This window comes from Salvelinus fontinalis, chromosome 6 (assembly GCF_029448725.1).
Source record: "Salvelinus fontinalis isolate EN_2023a chromosome 6, ASM2944872v1, whole genome shotgun sequence".
Lineage (NCBI taxonomy): Eukaryota > Metazoa > Chordata > Actinopteri > Salmoniformes > Salmonidae > Salvelinus > Salvelinus fontinalis.
In genome coordinates, this window is record NC_074670.1 from 16,086,131 (window position 1) to 16,109,337 (window position 23,207).

At 44.0% G+C, this 23,207-nt stretch overlaps 1 protein-coding gene across 1 annotated transcript in view; it reads left to right on the plus strand.

Annotated features, from left to right (window-relative positions):
* LOC129857159 (cohesin subunit SA-2) overlaps positions 1 to 23,207 on the plus strand; it is a 45,063-nt gene continuing 21,856 nt past the window's right edge. The window contains exons 1-10 of the mRNA XM_055925131.1: positions 1 to 106; positions 384 to 492; positions 655 to 757; positions 6,253 to 6,471; positions 9,109 to 9,205; positions 9,735 to 9,811; positions 10,074 to 10,278; positions 10,486 to 10,637; positions 10,846 to 11,043; positions 14,765 to 14,863. Coding sequence (XP_055781106.1) covers positions 455 to 492; positions 655 to 757; positions 6,253 to 6,471; positions 9,109 to 9,205; positions 9,735 to 9,811; positions 10,074 to 10,278; positions 10,486 to 10,637; positions 10,846 to 11,043; positions 14,765 to 14,863 — 1,188 coding nt within the window. The 5' untranslated portion in view covers positions 1 to 106; positions 384 to 454. The remainder of the gene's footprint in view (positions 107 to 383; positions 493 to 654; positions 758 to 6,252; positions 6,472 to 9,108; positions 9,206 to 9,734; positions 9,812 to 10,073; positions 10,279 to 10,485; positions 10,638 to 10,845; positions 11,044 to 14,764; positions 14,864 to 23,207) is intronic.

Sequence of the window (23,207 nt, forward strand, 5' to 3'; positions counted from 1 at the left end):
TTTCCAGTGATCGTCTGTCATCGGATCTGAGGGAAACCTGTTCTATCCAAAATAGTTAGCTAGCTACCAAGTCATTACTTCAGATTAACACTACACTATTATCCAGGTAGGTAGCTAGAGACAATTTTGTATTATTTAACACATGATTTTTGTAGTTAATGTTAGCTTGCTAGTTTGAATTTCGCACTGTTGACTAACTTTTACGGCTAACGTTCAACAGCTAAGTTAACTGTAACAGTAGCTATCTAGCTAGCTGTAATGTTAGCTAGCATGTTAGCTCTTGTCGATTTTGCTTTTGCCAAGGCAGAATTGTAATATCCCGAACTCAATATGCTTGATCATATCCTAAAACTGTTGTTTCTTCTAATCGCCAACCTGTTTAGCCAAAGTTCCTGAATCCAACCCTCATCTACCTTTGTGACAATAACGTTAACATTACTGCCTGACCAGAAATATGGAAGTGCAACACTCTGATGAATCAAGCCATGACAGGTAAGTTAGGCTAGCTACCGGTAGCTAAACATGACAGTCATAGGTATCACAAATATAGAAAGAACCAGCTAGCTAGATAATTATGCAGACTTATTGCGTTAGCTAGATAGTGTGATTGTTTTGACTTGTGTTGGCTTTGTTCATTACTACTTTTATTTGCAGTCTTGAGGAGATCGAGGACATCTCAGACTCTGGCAGTGACTTTGAAGTCCAGCTGAAGGCCATGAAGCGGAGAAAACAGACCACTGCACTACTAGGACCTCGGGTCTGTAATGTTTTTTTTCTTCTCACACATGCGCACACACCACACCACAGGAGGTTGGTGGCACCTTAATTGGGAATTACAGGTTTGTGGTAATGGCTGTAGGGGAATGAGTGGAATGGTATCAAATTAGGGATGGGTGGGTGTGGGTAATCAAGTTCTGGAACTGACTTCAAAAATTGATCTTTAACCAGAGATCACATTTTGTTCAAATACTGTAAAACTATTTGGTCGAAATGTTGTCTTCAAGACAAAGTTAATGTGCTTTGACTAGTGTTCAATTTGTACATGTGCATTTGCGGAACACAACAAAAAGAAACCAAGCCAAGCATCACAAAATTCTGCTCCCTTAAGGTCCTCTCCACTTCGTGTCTCACTCACTCAATTGCGTTTCCACCGCTCCCTATACACACGAGTGCTGAGTGCACCTACAGAAATAAATGACCATAAAAATGTATCTAACTGATGGGATACACAAGCTACATTCCTTGCCAAATGACTTCAGTTTTATCACAAATTCAAAATGGACTGGTTAACTGAAGTAGGGAAATATGTGTTCCAACAAAGTTTTGGAATAATTGCGTAATTTTTGTTTAGGGTTCTTTCCGGATGTCACTAGCTACACAGCCACAAAGTCAACATTGGCTGTTAGAGGTCCACCGATTATGATTTTTCAACACCGATACGGATTTATTGGAGGACCAAAAAAAGCCGATACTGATTAATCGGCTGATTTATTTATTTGTATACAATACTGAATGAACACTTTTATTTTTACTTAATATAATACATCAACAAAATCAATTTAGCCTCAAATAAAAAATGAAACATGTTCAATTTGGTTTAAATAATGCAAAAACAAAGTGTTGGAGAAGAAAGTAAAAGTGCAATATGTGCCATGTAAAAAAGCTAACGTTTAAGTTCCTTGCTCAGAACATGAGAACATATGAAAGCTGGTGGTTCCTTTTAACATGAGTCTTCAATATTCCCAGGTAAGAAGTTTTAGGTTGTAGTTATTATAGGACTATTTCGCTCTATACCATTTGTATTTCATATACCTTTGACTATTGGATGTTCTTATAGGCACTTTAGTATTGCCAGTGTAACAGTATAGCTACCGTCCCTCTCCTCGCCCCTACCTGGGCTCGAACTAGGAACACATCAACAACAGCCACCCTCGAAGCATTGTTATCCATCGCTCCACAAAAGCCGCAGCCCTTGCAGAGCAAGGGGAACAACTACTTCAAGGTCTCAGAGCGAGTGACGTCACCGATTGAAACGCTATTAGCGCGCACCACGCTAACTAGCTCGCCATTTCACATCGGTTACACCAGCCTAATCTCGGCAGTTGATAGGCTTGAAGTCATAAACAGCTTGAAGCACAGCGAAGAGCTGCTGGCAAACGCACGAAAGTGCTGTTTGAATGAATGCTTACGAGCCTGCTGCTGCCTACCACCGCTCAGTCAGACTGCTTTATCAAATATCAAATCATAGACTTAATTATAACTTAATAACAAACAGAAATACGAGCCTTAGGTCATATGGTCAAATCCGGAAACTATAATTTCGAAAACAAAACGTTTATTCTTTCAGTGAAATACGGAACCGTTCCGTATTTGTTCTAACGGGTGGTTTCCCTAAGTCTAAATATTGCTGTTACCTTGCACAACCTTCAATGTTGTGACATAATTATGTACAATTCAGGCAAATTAATTACAGTCTTTGTTAGGAATAAATGAGCCAGGCGCCCCAAACTGCTGCATATACCCTGACTGCTTGCACGGAATGCAAGAGAAGTGACAATTTCCCTAGTTAAAAGAAATTCATGTTAGCAGGAAATATTAACTAAAATATGCACGTTTAAAAAATATATACTTGTGTATTGATTTTAAAGAAAGGCATTAATATTTATGGTTAGGTACACATTGGTGCAACGACAGTGCTTTTTTCGCGAATGCGCTTGTTAAATCATCACCCGTTTGGCGAAGTAGGCTGTTATTCGATGAGAAATTAACAGGTACAGCATCGATTATATGCAACGCAGGACAAGCTAGATAAACTAGTAATATCATCAACCATGTGTAGTTAACTAGTGAATATGTTAAGATTGATTGTTTTTTTATAAGATAAGTTTAATGCTAGCTAGCAACTTACCTTGACTTCTTGCTGCACTCGCGTAACAGGTAGTCAGCCTGCCACGCAGTCTCCTCGTGGAGTGCAATGTAATCAGCCACGATCGGTGTCAAAAAATGCTGATTACCGATTGTTATGAAAACTTGAAATGGGCCCTAATTAATCGTCCATTCCGACTAATCGGTCGACCTCTAGTCCATACCCCAACCAGAAGCCATGGATTACAGGCAACATTTGCACTGAGCTAAAGGGTAGAGCTGCCGCTTTCAAGGTGCGGGACTCTAACCCGGAAGCTTACAAGAAATCCTGCTATGCCCTGCAACGTCAATACAGGGCTAAGATTGAATCATACTACACTGGCTCCGACGCTCGTCTTATGTGGCAGGGCTTGCAAACTATTACAGACTACAAAGGGAAGCAAAGCTGCGAGCTGCCCAGTGACACGAGCCTACCAGACGAGCTAAATCACTTCTATGCTCGCTTCAAGGCAAGCAACACTGAGGCATGCATGAGAGTATCAGCTGTTCCGGACCACTGTGTGATCACGCTCTTCGTAGCTGACGTGAGTAAGACCTTTAAACAGGTCAACATACACAAGGCTGCGGGGCCAGACGGATTACCAGGACGTGTGCTCCGGGCATGTGCTGACCAACTGGCAGGTGTTTTCAATGACATTTTCAACATGTCCCTGATTGAGTCTGTAATACCAACATGTTTCAAGCAGACCACCATAGTCCCTGTGCCCAAGAACACAAAGGCAACCTGTCTAAATAACTACAGACCCGTAGCACTCACACCCGTAGCCATGAAGTGCTTTGAAAGGTTGGTAATGGCTCACATCAACACCATTATCCCAGAAACCCTAGATCCACTCCAATTTGCATACCGCCCAACCAGATCCATAGATGATGCCATCTTTATTGCACTCCACACTGCCCTTTCCCACCTGGACAAAAGGAACACTTATGTGAGAATGCTATTCATTGACTACAGCTCAGCGTTCAACACCATAGTACCCTCAAAGCTCATCACTAATCAGGAGGATAGAGTTGTGGTCGGATTTACCAAATGGAGGGCGAGAGAGAGCTTTGTACACGTCTCTGTGTGTGGAGTACAGGTGATCTAGAATTGTTTTCCCTCAGGTTGCACATTTAACATGTTGATCGAAATTTGGTAGAACTGATTTAAGTTTCCCTGCATTAAAGTCTCTGGCCACAAGGAGCGCCGCCTCTGGGTGAGTGGTTTGCTGTTTGCTTATTGCCTTATACAGCTGACTGAGTGTGGTCTTAGTGCCAGCATCTGTCTGTGGTGGTAAATAAACAGCCACGAAAAGTATAGCTGAAAACTCTCTAGGGAAGTAGTGTGGCCTGCAATTTATCACAATATACTCTACTTCAGGCAAGCAAAATCTAGAGACTTCCTTAGATTTCGTGCACCAGCTGTTGTTTACAAATATGAACAGACCACCCCCTCTCGTCTTACCGGAGTGTGCTGTTCTAACTTTCCGGTGCAGCGTATATCCCGCTAGCTGAATATCCATGTCGTCATATTGACTATAAATACACCAGGATATCAGCTCCAAGTGATTTTAATTTATGAAATCTGTTCCCAAGTATTCCCACACATAATAGAGAGATGTGTTTGTATAGAAATCTTAGCAAGGTTTGAAATTATTATGTTTTAGTCAAACATTATATCTGTTTGGGCTCCTTGAGTCAATTTGCACTCTACACATTTTCCGTTGTTATGTTACCGCCTCGATCAACTGCTAAAAAAATCGTCCCGTGGCTGAATCTAGTTGATGATCCCTGGCCTAGGCTATTACCCCTAAACATAGACATTTTCCACACTGAAAATATGCAAAAACATTAGTTTGATAAAGATAAAGAGCGTATTTTATTTTTTATTTTTAAATCTTAAAAAAAAAAAAAAACCATTTTCTCCCCAATTTTCGTGGTATCCAATCGCTAGTAATTACTATCTTGTCTCATCGCTACAACTCCCGTACGGGCTCGGGAGAGACGAAGGTCGAAAGCCATGCGTCCTCCGAAGCACAACCCAACCAAGCCGCACTGCTTCTTAACACAGCGCGCCTCCAACCCGGAAGCCAGCCGCACCAATGTGTCGGAGGAAACACTGTGTACCTGGCCCCCTTGGTTAGCGCGCACTGCGCCCGCCCCGCCACAGGAGTCGCTGGAGCGCGATGAGACAAGGATATCCCTACCGGCCAAACCCTCTCTAACCCGGACGGCCAAACCCTCCCTAACCCGGACGACGCTATGCCACTTGTGCGTCGCCCCACGGACCTCCCGGTCGCGGCCGGCTGCGACAGAGCCTGGGCGCGAACCCAGAGACTCTGGTGGCGCAGCTAGCACTGCGATGCAGTGCCCTAGACCACTGTGTCACCCGGGAGGCCCTAAAGAGCGTATTTTCATCAGAATCATTAAGCCTAGGCCTACTCACCAAACAGATTGTCTTGGCCATAATTCATCAGTGTTCAATTTAGAATTGTTCATCCATTTTTTCCAATTATATATATTTTTTGCCATTTTTCTCCCCAATTGGTAGTTACGGTCTTGTCCCATTGCTGCAATTCCCGTACGGACTCAGGATAGGCGAAGGTCGAGAGCCATGCATCCTCAGAAACACGACCCTGCCAAGCCGCGCTGTTTCTTGACACACTGCTCGCTTAACCCGGAAGCCAGCTGCACCAATGTGTCGGAGGAAACACTGTACAACTGCCGACCGTGTCAGCGTCCATGCGCCCGGCTCACCACAGGAGTCGCTAGAGTGCGATGTGACAAGGACATCCCGGCCGGCCAAACCCTCCCCTAACACGAACAATGCTGGGCCAATTGTCCACCGCCTCATGGGCCTCCCGGTCGCGGCCGGCTGCGACACAGCCCGGGATCGAACCCGGGTCTGTAGTGACGCTTCAAGTGCCTTGGACCGCTGCACCAATCGGGAGTTAATTAAAAGTAGCTTTTTGTAGCATACTCTGGGGAACAAAATAAAAAATCATGTGTGTACTCGAACAGTCAAAAAAGGTCAAATGCCCATCCCTATATAAAATACATCAAACACATGGGTTCCATTCCATTCGCTCCTTTCCAGCCATTAGCCTACACTGACACACACACAGATTCACACATAGCCACCAGTATGAAAGTTAAGCAGGTGCCATCATTTTTTCTCAACGAAGACATAGCTAACCCACTCACTGTAACATCTGTTTGTTTAGATGTTATAGAGGTACATAAACTGTTTTGGGGGGAGCACCAACACTAACTACACTATTCATAGAATTACATTAATTCACTCACAATAGCCTTTTGAACCCTTTGTTTTTTCTCTTTTATCCCCAGCCACCCAAGAGACCTAGGCGTAAAGCTGCATCCCAGGCCAGCCCAAATCCCAGCACCACCTCCACCCCACCAGCCCATTCCCCTCAGCCACCGCAGCCTTCCCCGGGGAGAACTAGGCAGCTCGGCTCCCCCAGGCGAGAGAGAGAGAGGAGGGGGAACCAGGGCATGAGCGCTGGGGATATGTATGAGGCTGTGAGGTCTGGAAAGAGTGCTATGGTGGTGAGAGAGGGAGTGAGGTATTGGTGTGGGGGGAGAAAAAAAGAGAATAGGTAGTGGGAGGGATGACAGGGAAATGAAGCCTTTACAGCCCACAATGGGGGTGATTATCATGCACTGTCAGTAGCTGACAGATCTGACCCTACTAAGGCCCTTTGATGTAGAGGTAGGAGAGCTGCCATTGGGTCACATAGTCAATGATTGACAGCTCATGGTTGTCCCACCCACTGTTGGGCTCTGAAACTCCAGTTCCCCAGTCTCTTGAGGATTAGGGAGTAAAAGTGTGTTGAAAAGAGTTCCCTATTATATAGGAGCACAGTACAGGTTGTTTTCAGCCTTCAGCACTCTCACATAGATGGATAAGTTTACTCAACTCAATGAGTACAAATGGCAGCCTAGTAGTACTGTAGAATAGTAGCTCTGCTCTAGGGCTGACCCCAATAAGTCGACTAGTCGATTGTTTGGTCGTTAGACCGTTTTAGTCGAACAGTAGCGTGTGTGGGTGTGGGTGTGGGTGTGTAGCTGCGAGAGCACCAGGAGGAGCTGTCCTCCATGAAGAATGCTATATACACACACACACACACACACACACACATATATATATATATAATATATATATATATATATATATATATAATATATATATATATATATAATATATATATATATATATAATATATATATAATATATATATAATACATACTATATACATTTAATATATATATATATAATATATATATAATATATATATAATATATATATATATATATATATATATAATATATATATATATATATATATATATATATATATATAATATATATATAATATATATATAATATATATATATATATATATATATATATATATAATATATATATATATATATAATATATATATAATATATATATAATATATATATATATATATATATATATATATATATATATATATATATATATATATATATATATATATATATATATATATGGGGCGGCAGGTAGCCTAGTGGTTAGAGCGTTGGACTAGCAACCGGAGGGGTTGCAAGATCAAATCCTCGAGCTGACAAGGTACAAAATATGTTGTTCTGCCCCTGAACAAGGCAGTTAACCCACTGTTCCTATGTTCCTAGGCCGTCATTGAAAATAAGAATTTGTTCTTAACGGACTTGCCTAGTTAAATAAATAAATAAAAAATTAAAATATATACTACCGTTCAAAGGTTTGGAGTATCTTAGTAATGTCCTTGTTTTTTAAAGGAAAGCAACAACAAAAAAGTCCATTAAAATAATATCAAATTGGTCAGAAATACAGTGTAGACACTGTTAATGTTGTAAATGACTATTGTAGCTGAAAACGGCAGATATTTTATGGAATATCTACATAGGCGTACAGAGGCCCATTATCAGCAACCTGTGTTCCAATGGCTCGTTGTGTTAGCTAATCCAAGTTTATCATTTTAAAAGGCTAATTGATCATTAGAAAACCCTTTTGCAATTATGTCAGCACAGGTGAAAACTGTTGTGCTGATTAAAGAAGCAATACAACTGGCCTTTAGACTAGTTGAGTATCTGGAGCATCGGCATTTCTGGGTTTGATTACAGGCTCAAAATGGCCAGAAACAAAGAACTTTCTTCTGAAACTCATCAGTCTATCCTTGTTCTGAGAAATGAAGGCTGTTCCATGTGAGAAATTGCCAAGAAACTGAAGATCTCATACAACGCGGTGTACTGCTCCCTTCACAGAGCAGCGCAAACTGACTAACCAGAATAGAAAGAGGTGTGTGAGGCCCTGATGCACAACTGAGCAAGAGGACAAGTACATTAGTGTCTGCAATGATTTTATTTGTTGGCTTTATGTAGGCAATTTTTACATAGTTGACAATGGCAATAGAAGTTACTTTTAGGTTTGTATCATTTAGATTTGGATATAATTTTTATTAACCACAGTGATTTTGAGATATGAAGACGTTATTATAAGTTAAAGGAAACTGTCACAAATGTGCATATGAAAAACATAACTGGCACACAGATGGGTAGAACTGGTCAGATAAATTGTCATTCAACATGAAAAAGGTTGCCGACTCCTCGTGTAGCCTATTACCGGCATCTTCAGGAGAGTAATGGCAGAATCTGTGAAAGCCAGCAGGAGAGAGAGGAGAATAGCTGGGTCAGGTTAAGGTTTTTTTCTTCTGGTTATCAAGATCTCTTGCGCCCTCTTGAGGCATTTGTCTTATTACATCAACCCTTAAGCTCAATGCATACAGTTGATTTGATTAAAACACATACGGTGTGTCTGTATGCGGAAAAATACACATTTAAAAGAACAGACGACTTCCGGTCGACTTAAAAACATTTTTTTGTCAGTTACAGCCCTACTCTGCTCATACTCTGCTGTCCTAGGGAGTTGGAGAGACTGGGCGGGAGAAGATGAAAGACAGAAAATATGGTTAGAGGTTAAAGGGGAAAGGGATGACAGTGTATATACCCATTTCTGTTTAGGGAATGATAATTAAAAAAGAAGGGAGGAGGGCATTAACTGGTAAGAAAGGAGTAACTGTAATCGCCACATAATGATGACAGTTTTGACTTTGTATGCTGCTCTCCCCTCATTGGCTGTGGCCTCCCTGTCAATCTCCAGGCGGTGGTGGACGAGTGGCTAGACAGCTACAAGCAGGATCGGGAGGCGGGCCTACTGGAGCTCATCAACTTCGTCGTTCAGTGCTGTGGCTGCAAAGGTCAGGGGTTGCAAGGGTATCTGAGACGGAGAGGGCAGGGGGTGATTGGGGCCAGGGGTCACTGGATTTTCTTTTAACCTGACCCCCAAAATAGCCATTGATTAGCTCTCTGTCTATTGATTTCTGGGCCGGCTCACAATGCAAGGACCAGCGTCAAGCGGCCTGTCATTTCAGTGTATACTTACACTGGTCTATGGATGGATAAAAGACTGATAAAGAAAGTTATGTGGGATGGAGATTTAAAACACATAATGTATTTAGCACTGTGTTTCACATCCAATTTTTTGTTCATTAACAAATATTACTTTGTGTTAGCATTTCATGTTTAGAGAAAATGAACTGCTTGTATGCTAGGGCCTGGTGATGTCAGCTTTGATCCTCCTCACCGGGGTTGTGTTCATTAGGATGCAATGGAAAACGTTTAAAAATGTTTTGCGACACAAAATGAAAATGAGCTTTTCTTAACGGATAAGTCCAGGTAGTCGTTTTCGCCCGTTTCTTGTCTAATGAACACAACCCTCTTCCTTAGGTGTGGTGAGCAGAGAGATGTTTGACGGCATGCAGAACGCTGAGATCATCAGCACACTGACCAAAGATTTCAATGAGGTGAGAGAGCGGGGACGCCTTTTGGGACCAAGTCAGAGTTGAACTTCAGATTTTTTTAAAATTGTGTTTTACACTTATCTCTTTGCGGCTCATGTAAAGTGCCCTGGGTTTGAGAAAAGCTTTATATGAATGATAATATCATTATTTCGTTGGAACAATGTTATTCAATTATATTTCCCACAGCTAATTTACACAACATTGAGCCCAAAACTAAGGAGATATTTTTTATCCCACATATCTCCTGTTCTCCTCCCCAACACAGGATTCTGTGAACTACCCCCTGTGCTCCCCTGGTCCCCAGTGGCGTAAGTTCCGGGCTGGCGTGTGTGAGTTTGTGCAGGTGCTGGTGCGCTCCTGCAAGAACAGCCTTCTGTACGACGAGTATCTCTTCTCTGCCCTGCTGGCCCTGCTCACCGGCCTGTCTGACTCCCAGGTTAGGGCCTTCAGACACACCAGCACCTTCATCGGTGAGACACGGGACAGCCACCGCATATTGACCACAGTAGTGTTTTTGTTGAGGCCCAGCACACACTCATTGGTTCAATGTATTTACCAGAGAGGTGTGCTCTGTCTGTCTGTCTGTTCATGTCTGTCTGTGTGCATGACCATATTTTGAGGCATATGTCTGGCCCTGTGTGTCCATTCCTGTATGTAACTGTGTCCCCTCCCACTAGCGATGAAGCTGATGACTGGTATAGTGGAGGTAGCAGTGATAGTGTTTGCCCAGATTAAGACCACCCAGAGACGGTACGACGTGGAGAGGAGCAAGAGTGCCGAACACAGAGCCTCAGAGAGGCTGGAGGAACTACAGGCCACCATCAGCGAGGTAACGCGCGCACACACACCCTGATTCGGCTCATCTTCAGCACATCCCTACACATTCTGTTCAGTCTCTCGTGTGTGTGTGTGTGTGTGTGTGTGTGTGTGTGTGTGTGTGTGTGTGTGTGTGTGTGTGTGTGTGTGTGTGTGTGTGTGTGTGTGTGTGTGTGTGTGTGTGTGTGTGTGTGTGTGTGTGTGTGTGTGTGTGTGTGTAGCTGCGGGAGCACCAGGAGGAGCTGTCCTCCATGATGAATGCTACGTTTCGGGGTGTATTTGTGCACCGCTACCGGGACCGCGTAGCTGAGATCAGGGCCGTATGTATCGAGGAGATGGGCGTGTGGCTCCGAGAAAACCCTGGAGACTTCCTCAACGACGGATATCTCAAGTACCTGGGCTGGACCCTGCACGACAAGGTGGGCAGGCAGACAGACGCCCAACTACTGTTGTCACGTTAGCAACATTTTACTAATGATACAATAACAGGCCAAGTATCACGATACCAAGGAGTAAAAAAAAAAAAAAAGTGGCCTAGCGCCCTGTTCACCCCGTCCCCCAGACGCTTGTTCCCATTTTCGAAACGTTAAGCGCATGTGCTACACAAAAACCTGCGACTGATAATCACACTTCTACTCAATACAACACGTTCAATTTAACTTCAAACTGTTCTGTTTCTAATAGAGTACTGCATAGAATCGCTAATTTGCTGATATTTGCAAAGGACTAGATGTGATTTGGAGGAATGGGAGGAAGGAATATACATGCAGAATGATCTGCATGTCATTGTGTCAGTAAGGGGAAAACATTGCATGAAACCTCTCTCATAAAACTCTCATGAAACACACTACCTCCCTCACACACTCTGTCTGTCTCCCTCTCTCATTAACACACACACCACTTTCTCCCAACAAACATACACACTGCAAATAGAATGTAAGTAGCAACAGAAAGAGATATATTTTTGATATAGTTCGCCTTATATGACTATTGTCGTGTCTTTGGCTATGCCGGATTAAGTGTTATGACATGCTATTCTATGAAATACTTTCTCCGTAATTAATATTACCTGATTGAACTAATCATGTAATTGTAATTAACTAGAGAGGAGGGGCACCACGAAATAATATTTATAGAGCTCTTATCTTCCGAATAAACTCTTAAAGACCTAGTAATATTTTACATCAATAGCAGTCAATATTAATCGTCACCTTATTTCAGTCTCATCTGAAAGTTGTAAATTCTTGGTTATCTTCACGAACCCTGGCTAACAAGTTGAATCAGCAATACAAAATTGGGTTTAATTATTTATTTACTAAATACCCAACTAAATCACACAGAATTACATATACACAGAATAAATCATACCTTGATTACAAATTACGTCATAAAGGAAAACGTCCCTAGCAGGCGGAACGGATATGACAGCTTGTTACACAAAAGAAAAGGGTCTGGCTTTGAGTGAAAGAGCGGGAAGACTGAGGAACAAAGGGCGAAGCTGTGCTATTGTAAATACAATATCTTATGCATTCTAAATTACCGCCCATTTGGAAAAGGAAAATTCAATAAATATTTACTCTGAGCTTTGCTTCGGTAGGTTGTTGGTAGATGGAAGGCCGTGTTGCCCAACCGGGTCCTTTGTCCTTTGAAGAATGTCTCTGCTGCTGCTGCTGAGTGGTAGACTGGATACTCTGTCTGTCCTAATTTACGTTTGCAGCTGCTGTTGCTAACAACGTCTAGGAGGTATCACTTCTATAGTGAATAAGAGTTCAAAGTTTATACCATTCGCAACCAAAGCTCATGCTGAGGTTGGCTTAGTTCTGTAGTTGACATGTTATCTGAACCATTCTGACATTAGACCGTCGTCCTCACATCCTCGGAACAGGAGGTTAAATTTTCGTCAATGGCTTATATAGTGGAGGGAGAGGGGTGTGTCTGAAAAGTTTATAACCCATGTCTCTTCACAGGCTCGTGCCACTGGTTGAGCAGAGCCCTAAACTTATGAAAACCCAAATCTCTCATTTGGAAGCTAAAATTACATTTCATCTCTTCACAAATAATTTCATATTCAAACATTTGAATTAAACAACAATTCCATGTGAATCCGATACCTCTGATGTGCAGACTTTCCACAGTAGAGTTTGTCATTCTATCATTGATGAGAATGTGCCAGATGACAACCGAACTGACATAATATACTATATAATGTACCACCGCATATGTTCACTTGGTCGGATTACCAGAATATAGTTCATTTCCCCCCAACTTCTGATGTTCCCAGAATCTCTATGTTAACCAAAGGGGCTTTCTAATGTCACATCAGTAGAGTAGGGAGAGGAAAGGGGGGGGGGGGGGTATTTATGACTGTCATAAACCTACCCCCCAGGCCAACGTCATGACACTATAGTTAGCCTTGTTTTTATTAATTTGTTTAACCTTTATTTAACTAGGCAAGTCAGTTAAGAACAAATTCTTATTTACAATGACGGCCTACACCGGCCAAACCCAGACGGCGCTGGGCCAATTGTGCACCTCCCTATGGGACTCCCAATCACGTCCGGTTGTGATACAGCCTGGAATCGTAGTGACTTCTCAAGCACCGAGGTACAGTGCCTTAGACCGTTGCGCCACTCGGGAGCCCTTATCTGACTATAGTGAGTTCTATATGAATATAGTTAGTCCCTATATGAATATGGTTAGCTCCTATATGACTATAGTTAGCCCAATACGACTATAGTTAGCCCAATACGACTATAGTTAGCCCAATACGACTATAGTTAGGCCCAATAAGACTATAGTTAGGCCCTATATGACCATGGTTAGGCCCTATATGACCATAGGTAGGCCCTATATGACCATAGGTAGGCCCTATATGACCATAGGTAGGCCCTATATGACCATAGGTAGGCCCTATATGACCATAGGTAGGCCCTATATGACCATAGGTAGGCCCTATATGACCATAGGTAGGCCCTATATGACCATAGGTAGGCCCTATATGACTATAGTTAGGCCCTATATGACCATAGTTAGGCCTTATATGACCATAGTTAGGCCCTATATGACCATAGTTAGGCCCTATATGACCATAGTTAGGCCCTATATGACCAGAGTTAGGCCCTATATGACCAGAGTTAGGCCCTATATGACCAGAGTTAGGCCCTATATGACCAGAGTTAGGCCCTATATGACTAGAGTTAGCCCTATATGAATCCTACCTTTCAACATCTCATGAGTAGCAGACCCTTCTCATTTCTTCCTGTGCCAAGCTGCAAGCATTTCTGTCGCAAATCTGTTTTTTCTTTCTGGCACTGCTGCGTGATAGTGAACTTGCAACGCCTATCAGACTGGCCTGTGCTCTTGGTTATGCCAGGGAATAAATTATATACAATGTATCAACTTTGCTAGCTCTGCTTGCGGGCTCCAATATATCAAATGTTACAACAGAAGACCGACCAGGGTCTACATCCCCCATCGCCATCACGGCTAAAATTATATTTTAAAAACTGATGAAAGAATAGATGCACAAGAAGAGTAGACAGAGAAAAGCAGGTGAGTGATGGCTGGAAGGGGAAGCAGGTGAGTGATGGCTGGAAGGGGAGGCAGGTGAGTGATGGCTGGAAGATGAAGCAGGTGAGTGATAGTGATGGCTAGAAGGGGATGCGGCTGGCTGATAACAGCTGCTGCATGTGAGATGTGCATGAAAGTAAAGTGGACATTATTAGACAGGTGCATACAAGAGACTAGTTTCTCGTTGCTTACAATAATTTAAGCTGAACTTATAAACAATTGACTTTATAAGCATTTTATAACAAGCGCCAGCGGGTTCTATAGATCAGTAGGGCCGAAAAAGTTGGTAGTATCATATGAAATATTACTATGGTATTCTAAAATGTTAGTATAAGTATCATGAACTTTTGGTAAGCAATAATACCGCGGTACACTACACGCAACAGAGGCACACAAGGGGTGATATTTTCCCAGTCTAAATAGTCAATTAGGCACAAACATTCTATCTAGTTGAATATCTTAAAACTTTGCTTTGAAAGATGACAATGATATGGTGTCTATTTATCCAGATTGAAAGTAAACAGTGCAAGAATGTGTTGCATGTGGTGTGAGACTTCTCTTCCCCCACAGCAAGGCTCAGTGCGTCTGCAGTGTGTGCGGGCCCTGCAGGGCCTCTACAAGGAGAAAGACTTAATTGGACGCCTAGAGCTTTTCACCAGCAGGTTTAAGGTAGGTCTCCCTCTGCATCTTGCTCTCGCTTTCTCTATCTCTTTCTATTTCTTTCTCTATTTCTCTCTCGCTCTTTGTTTCTCTCGTTCTTTCTCTCTCTCTCCCTTTGTTTTTGTCAGTCTCCCACAGTTTTTTCTGTCCTTCAGTGTCATCTTTCAATGTGTCCGTCCTTAGGTGGGCACCAATTAGGATGTAGCACAACTCCCATGTTAAAAAGCTCTCCACCATCACTAAGCATGTGTGTGTGCACCCTCGCATTTTGGACACTCACAATACAGGATGCAGGTTACGTCACCATATCAACTATACCTCTAAACAATAGCCATTTCCGGTGGTATATTCACCCTCTGTCCCACTTTGTGGTAAACATTTGTGGTAGGGTTGTCATGATTCCAGTATCACGATGCTACGATACCGGATATCCCATGGCAAAAAAAATAGTAAAAGATGGCGCCGGAGAACAAGGCTGACGTTTTACGTATTCCTAACCAATTGTGTTGTTGTGTTTGTTTTTTTGCGTTGTTTGTAACTTATTTTTTTACTTATTTTGTACTTAATGTTGCTGCTACCGTCTCTTATGACTGAAAATAACTTCTGGGCATCAGAACTGGGACTACTCACTACGGACTGGCAGAATACTTTTTTTCTTTTAACGAGCACGACGTGAATGATATACTGCTTCCCCGGGAACAGACCCAGATCCCCGTCATTTGCGTGAAGAGAAGGTGGAGAAAAAGGGGCCAGAGGGCGGGCGGGCTGCCTTCTGAGAATCCGTAGGTGATCTAATAAACCCCCACTTCCTTCCATTCTACTAGCAAACGTGCAATCTTTGGAAAATGAAATCTATGACCTACGTGGAAGATTAAACTACCAACGGGACATTCAAAACTGTAAAGTCTGATGCTTCACGGAGTCGTGGCTGAACGACGACATTATCAACATACAGCTGGCTGGTTCTACGCTGTATCGGCAGGACAGAACAGCGGCGTCTAGTAAAACAAGGGGCGGCGAACTATGTATTTTTGTAAAATAACAGCTGGTGCACGATATCTAAGGAGGTCTCAAGGTTTTGCTCGCCTGAGGTAGAGTATCTCATGATAAGCTGTAGATCACACTATCAACCTAGAGAGTTTTCATCTGTATTTTTTGTAGCTTTCTACATACCACCACAGACTGATGCTGGCACTTAAGACAGCACAGAATGAGCTGTATTCTACCATAAGCAAACTGGAAAACGCTCACCCAGATGCAGCGCTCCTAGTGACTGAGGACTTTAATGCAGGGAACCTTAAATCTGTCTTACCAAATGTCTATCAGCATGTTAAATATGTAACCAGAGGGAAAAAACTACGGGCCAACTTTATTCCACACATAGAGACGCATACATTAGAATCCAAGATGGCGTAGCAGTAGGACGTGTGCGTTTCACTTTGTCTTAAACCGTGTCTTATCCCGTGTAAATAGCCAGTCTTTTTCGTATATATCTTAATCTCACATTCTATCTATGAACTAAATATACTTTCCTGCAACCCGCCTCACCCAATGTGGTACGGATCTGCTATTTTTATTCCTTATAACTGGAACTTCCATAGGGGCTAGCCAACCAACTAGCTACTAGTCTTTGTTAGCCACGGCTAGCGGGCTTCACCTTTTTCTCAGTCACCAGCCAGCCTTAGCTCGGACAATACCTGCCAGTCTGCAAAGCGCGATATCAACCCAGAGCATATCGGACTGCTTCTCTTTACCACATCACCAGATTCCTGCCTCTCTGGATCATAACACCGGATCATTGCATCTAACTAGCTGCAAACGAGTGGCTACTGTTAGCTAACGCCTCTGTCCCAAAGCAAGCACCAGCTAGCCTCGAGCTAGGCCCATATACCAGCTAATTCTAGGGCTACAATACCTCCTTTGCCAATTTGCCTGGACCCTTTATTGTCGACACGGAGCCCTGCCGATCTATCACGACTGGACTGCTGACGTGTTCGCCCGATGTGGTCTCAACAGGTTATTCTGTTACGATGTCGCCAAAGAACCATCTACTAGCACCGGCCCGCTAGCTTTTCTGAAAGCTGTGTCCCCTGCTCGCCTAGCATAGTAATGACTACTGAATGGCACCCTGACTAACCTATTGTTGCTCTTTTGACCCTTTGATCACTCTGCTACAAAGCTGATGCCCCCTGGACTGTTTCAATAACACAGTACCTCATTTTGTTTACCTGTCGGCCCCAGCCTCGAACTCAGGTCCTGTATGTACCTAACTGACCCGCTCTGCCCATTTACCCGTTGTTGTCTTAGCTCTCCTGATCAATGCCTGTGATTGCTTTATGCCTCGCTCTAATGTCAATATGCCTTGTCTACTGCTGTCTTGGCTAGTTTGTATTGTTTTATTTCACTGTAGAGCCCTCAGTCCCCCTCAACATTCCTTTGATGGCTCTGTTGTCCCACCCCACACACATGCGGAGATCTCACCTGGCTTAACTGGTGCCTGCAGAGACGAAACCTCTCTCATTGTCAATCAACGCCTTGGTTTACCTCCACTGTACTCACATCCTACCATACCATTGTCTGTACATTATGCCCTGAATCTATTCTACTACTCCCAGAAATCTGCTCCTTTTATTCTCTGTCCCCAATGCACTAGATGGCCAGTTCTTATGGCCTTTAGCTGTACCTTTATCCTACTCCTCCTCTGGTCCTCTGGTGATGTAGAGGTTAACCCAGGCCCTGTAGCCCCCAGTTCCACTCCTATTCCCCAGGCGCTATCATTTGATGACTTCTGGAACTGTAAAAGCCTTGGTTTCATGCATGTTAACATCAGAAGCCTCCTCCCCAAGTTTGTTTTGTTCACTGCTTTAGCATACTCTGCCAACCCTGATGTCCTGATGTCTGAATCCTGGCTTAGGAAGGCCACCAAAAATTCTGAATTTTCCATCCCCAACTACAGCATTTCCGGCCAAGATAGAACTGTTAAAGGGGGTGGAGTTAGCCTGCATAGTTCTGTCATGCTATCCAGGTCTGTGCCCATACAGTTTGAGCTTCTACTTTTAAAAATCCAGTAAGTCTCTCACTGTTGCCGCTTGTTATAGAACCCCCTCAGCCCCCAGCTGTGCCCTGGACACCATATGTGAATTAATTGCCCCCCCATTTATCAGAATTTGTACTGTTAGGTGACCTAAACTGGGATATACTTAACACCCCAGCCATCCTACAATCTAAGCTAGATGCCCTCAATCACACACAAATGATCAAGGAACCTACCAGGTACAACCCTAAATCCATAAACACGGCACCCTCATAGATATCATCCTGACCAACCTGCCCTCTAAATACACCTCTGCTGTCTTCAACCAGGATCTCAGCGATCACTGCCTCATTGCCTGCGTCCGTAATGGGTCCGCGGTCAAACGACCACCCCTTGTCACTGTCAAACGCTCCCTACAACACTTCAGCGAGCAGGCCTTTCTAGTCGACCTGGCCCAGGTATCCTGGAAGGATATTGACCTCATCCCGTCAGTAGAGGATGCCTGGCTGTTCTTTTAAAAGTGATTTCCTCACCAACTTAAATAAGCATACCCCATTCAAAAAATGTAGAATTAAGAACAGATATAGCCCTTGGTTCATTCCAGACTTGACTGCCCTTGACCAGCACAAAAACATCCTGTGGCGTACTGCATTAGCATCGAATTGCCCCTGCGATATGCAACTTTTCAGGGAAGTTAGGAACCAATATACACAGGCAGTTAGGAAAGCTAAGGCTAGCTTTTTCAAACAGAAATTTGCGTTCTGTAGCACAATCTGCCAAAAGTTCTGGGACACTGTAAGGTCCATAGAGAATAAGAGCACCTCCTCCCAGCTGCCCACTGCACTGAGGCTAGGAAACATTGTCACCACTGATAAACCTACGATAATCGAGAATTTTAAGAAGCATTTTTCTACAGCTGGGCTAGACAATCTGGACCTTTCTTTCTAAAATTTTCCGCTGCAATTGTTGCAACCCCTATTACTAGCCTGTTCAACCTCTCTTTCGTATCGTCTGAGATCCCTAAAGATTGGAAAGCTGCGGCGGTCATCCCCCTCTTCAAAGGGGGAGACACTCTAGACCCAAACTGTTACAGGCCACGCTCAAGGTCCTGAACGATATCATAACCGCCATCGATAAAAGACAATACTGTGCAGCCGTCTTCATCGACCTGGATAAGGCTTTCGACTCTGTCAATCACCGCATTCTTATCGGCAGACTCAACAGCCTTGGTTTATCAAATGACTGCCTCGCCTGGTTCACCAACTACTTCTCAGATAGAGTTCAGTGTGTCAAATCAGAGGGCCTGTTGTTCGGACTTCTGGCAGTCTCTATAGGGGTGCCCCAGGGTTCAGTTCTTGGGCAGACTCTTTTCTCAGTACACATCAATGATGTCGCTCTTGCTGCTGGTGATTCTCTGATCCACCTCAACGCAGACGACACCATTCTGTATACTTCTGGCCCTTCTTTGGACACTGTGTTAACAAACCTCCAGATGAGCTTCAATGCCATACAACACTCCTTCCGTGGCCTCCAACTACTCTTAAATGCAAGTAAAACTAATTGCATGTTCTTCAACCGATCGCTTCCCACACCCGCCTGCCCGTCCAGCATCACTACTCTGGAGTGATGTTCTGACTTAGAATATGTAGACAACTACAAATACCTAGGTGTCTGGTTAGACTAAACTCTCCTTCCAGACTCACATTAAGCATCTCCAATCCAAAATTAAATCTAGAGTTGGCTTCCTATTTTGCAACAAAGCATCCTTCACTCATGCTGCCAAGCATACCCTCGTAAAACTGAATATCCTACCGATACCTTGACTTCGGCGATGTCATTTACAAAATAGCCTCCAACACTCTACTCAGCAAATTGGATGTAGGCTCTCACAGTGCAATCCGTTTTGTCACCAAAACCCCATATACTACCCATCACTTTGACCTGTATGCTCTCGTTGGCTGGCCCTCGCTTCATATTCGTCGCCAAACCCACTAGCTCCAGGTCATCCAAAAGTCTTTGCTAGGTAAAGCCCCGCCTTATCTCAGCTCACTGGTCACCATAGCAGCACACACCCTCAGCACGTGTGCCTTACCTCCTTAATCTTACTACATTTGCACACACTGTATATAGATTTTTTTTTATTGTCAAATCATATAAAATGTTATTTGTCACATACACATGGTTAGCAGATGTTAATGCGAGTGTAGCGAAATGCTTGTGCTTCTAGTTCCGACAATGCAGTAATAACCAACAAGTAATCTAACCCAACAATTCCATAACTACTACCTTATACACAAAAGTGTAAAGGGATAAAGAATGTGTACATAAAGATATATGAATGAGTGATGGTACAGAACGGCATAGGCAAGATGGTATAGTGTACAGTCTATACATATGAGATGAGTAATGTAGGGTATGTAAACATAAAGTGGCATAGTTTAAAGGGGCTAGTGATACATGTATTACATAAAGATGGCAAGATGCAGTGGATGATATACAGTACAGTATATACATATACAAATGAGATGAGTAATGTAGGGTATGTAATCATTATATTAAGTGGCATTGTTTAAAGTGGCTAGTGATATATTTTTACATAATTTCCATCAATTCCCATTATTAAAGTGGCTGGAGTTGAGTCAGTATGTTGGCAGCGGCCACTAAATGTTAGTGGTGGCTGTTTAACAGTCTGATGGCCTTGAGATAGAAGCTGTTTTTCAGTCTCTCGGTCCCTGCTTTGATGCACCTGTACTGACCTCGCCTTCTGGATGATAGCGGGGTGAACAGGCAGTGGCTCGGGTGGTTGTTGTCCTTGATGATCTTTATGGCCTTCCTGTGACATCGGGTGGTGTAGGTGTCCTGGAGGGCAGGTAGTTTGCCCCCGGTGATGCGTTGTGCAGACCTCACTACCCCCCCACTTACGGTTGTGGGCGGAGCAGTTGCCGTACCAGGCGGTGATACAGCCCGACAGGATGCTCTCGATTGTGCATCTGTAGAAGTTTGAGTGCTTTTGGTGACAAGCCGGATTTCTTCAGCCTCCTGAGGTTGAAGAGGCGCTGCTGCGCCTTCACAACGCTGTCTGTGTGGGTGGACCAATTCAGTTTGTCCGTGATGTGTACACCGAGGAACTTAAAACTTTACACCTTCTCCACTACTGTCCCGTCGATGTGGATAGGGGGGTGCTCCCTCTGCTGTTTCCTGAAGTCCACAATCATCTCCTTTGTTTTGTTGACGTTGAGTGTGAGGTTATTTTCCTGACACCACACTCCGAGGGCCCTCACCTCCTCTCTGTAGGCCGTCTCGTCGTTGTTGGTAATCAAGCCTACCACTGTAGTGTCGTCCGCAAACTTGATGATTGAGTTGGAGGCGTGCATGGCCACGCAGTCGTGGGTGAACAGGGAGTACAGGAGAGGGCTCAGAACGCACCCTTGTGGGGCCCCAGTGTTGTGGATCAGCGGGGTGGAGATGTTGTTACCTACCCTCACCACCTGGGGGCGGCCCGTCAGGAAGTCCAGGACCCAGTTGCACAGGGCGGGGTCGAGACCTAGGGTCTCGAGCTTGATGACGAGTTTGGAGGGTACTATGGCGTTAAATGCTGAGCTGTAGTCGATGAACAGCATTCTCACATAGGTATTCCTCTAGTCCAGATGGGTTAGGGCAGTGTGGTTGCGATTGCGTCATCTGTGGACCTATTGGGTCGGTAAGCAAATTGGTGTGGGTCTAGGGTGTCAGGTAGGGTGGAGGTGATATGGTCCTTGACTAGTCTCTCAAAGCACTTCATGATGACGGAAGTGAGTGCTACGGGGCGGTAGTCATTTAGCTCAGTTACCTTAGCTTTCTTGGGAACAGGAACAATGGTGCCCTCTTGAAGCATGTGGGAACAGCAGACCGGGATAGGGATTGATTGAATATGTCCTTAAACACACCAGCCAGCTGGTCTGCGCATGCTCTGAGGACGCGGCTGGGAATGCCGTCTGGGCCTGCAGCCTTGCGAGGGTTAACACGTTTAAATGTTTTACTCACCTCGGCTGCAGTGAAGGAGAGCCCGCAGGTTTTGGTAGCGGGCACTGTATTGTCCTCAAAGCGAGCAAAAAAGTGATTTAGTCTGTCTGGGAGCAAGACATCCTGGTCCGCGACGGGGCTGGTTTTCTTTTTGTAATCCGTGATTGACTGTAGACCCTGCCACATACCTCTTGTGTCTGAGCTGTTGAATTGTGACTCTACTTTGTCTCTATACTGGGACTTAGCTTGTTTGATTGCCTTGCGGAAGGGAATAGCTACACTGTTTGTATTCGGTCATGTTTCCGGTCACCTTGCCCTGGTTAAAAGCAGTGGTTCGCGCTTTCAGTTTCATGCGAATGCTGCCATCAATCCACGGTTTCTGGTTTGGGAATGTTTTAATCGTTGCTGTGGGTACGACATCGTCAATGCACTTTCTAATGAACTCGCTCACCGAATCAGCATATTCGTCAATGTTGTTGTTGAACGCAATGCGGAACATATCCCAATCCACGTGATCGAAGCAGTCTTGAAGCGTGGAATCAGATTGGTCGGACCAGCGTTGAACAGACCTGAGCGCGGGAGCTTGCTGTTTTAGTTTCTGTTTGTAGGCTGGAAGCAACAAAATGGAGTCGTGGTCAGCTTTTCCGAAAGGAGGGCGGGGGAGGGCCTTATATGCGTTGCGGAAGTTAGTATAACAATGATCCAAGGTTTTACCAGCCCTAGTAGCACAATCGATATGTTGATAGAATTTAGGGAGTTTTGTTTTCAGATTAGCCTTGTTAAAATCTCCAGCTACGATGAATGCAGCCTCAGGGTGTGTGGTTTCCAGTTTACAAAGAGTCAGATTAAGTTCGTTCAGGGCCATCGATGTGTCTGCTTGGGGGGAATATATACGGCTGTGATTATAATCGAAGAGAATTCCCTTGGTAGATAATGCGGTCGACATTTGATTGTGAGGAATTCTAAATCTGGTGAACAGAATGACTTGAGTTCCTGTATGTTGTTATGATCACACCACGTCTCGTTGATCATAAGGCATACACCCCCGCCCCTCTTCTTACCAGAAAGATGTTTGTTTCTGTCGGTGCGATGCGTGAAGAAACCAGCTGGCTGCACCGACTCCGTTAGCGTCTCTCGAGTGAGCCATGTTTCGGTGAAGCAAAGAACGTTACAATCCCTGATGTCTCTCTGGAATGTTACCCGTGCTCGGATTTCATCAACCTTATTGTCAAGAGACTGGACATTGGCGAGTAGTATGCTAGGGAGTGGAGCGCGATGTGCCCGTCTCCGAAGCCTGACCAGGAGACCGCCTTGTTT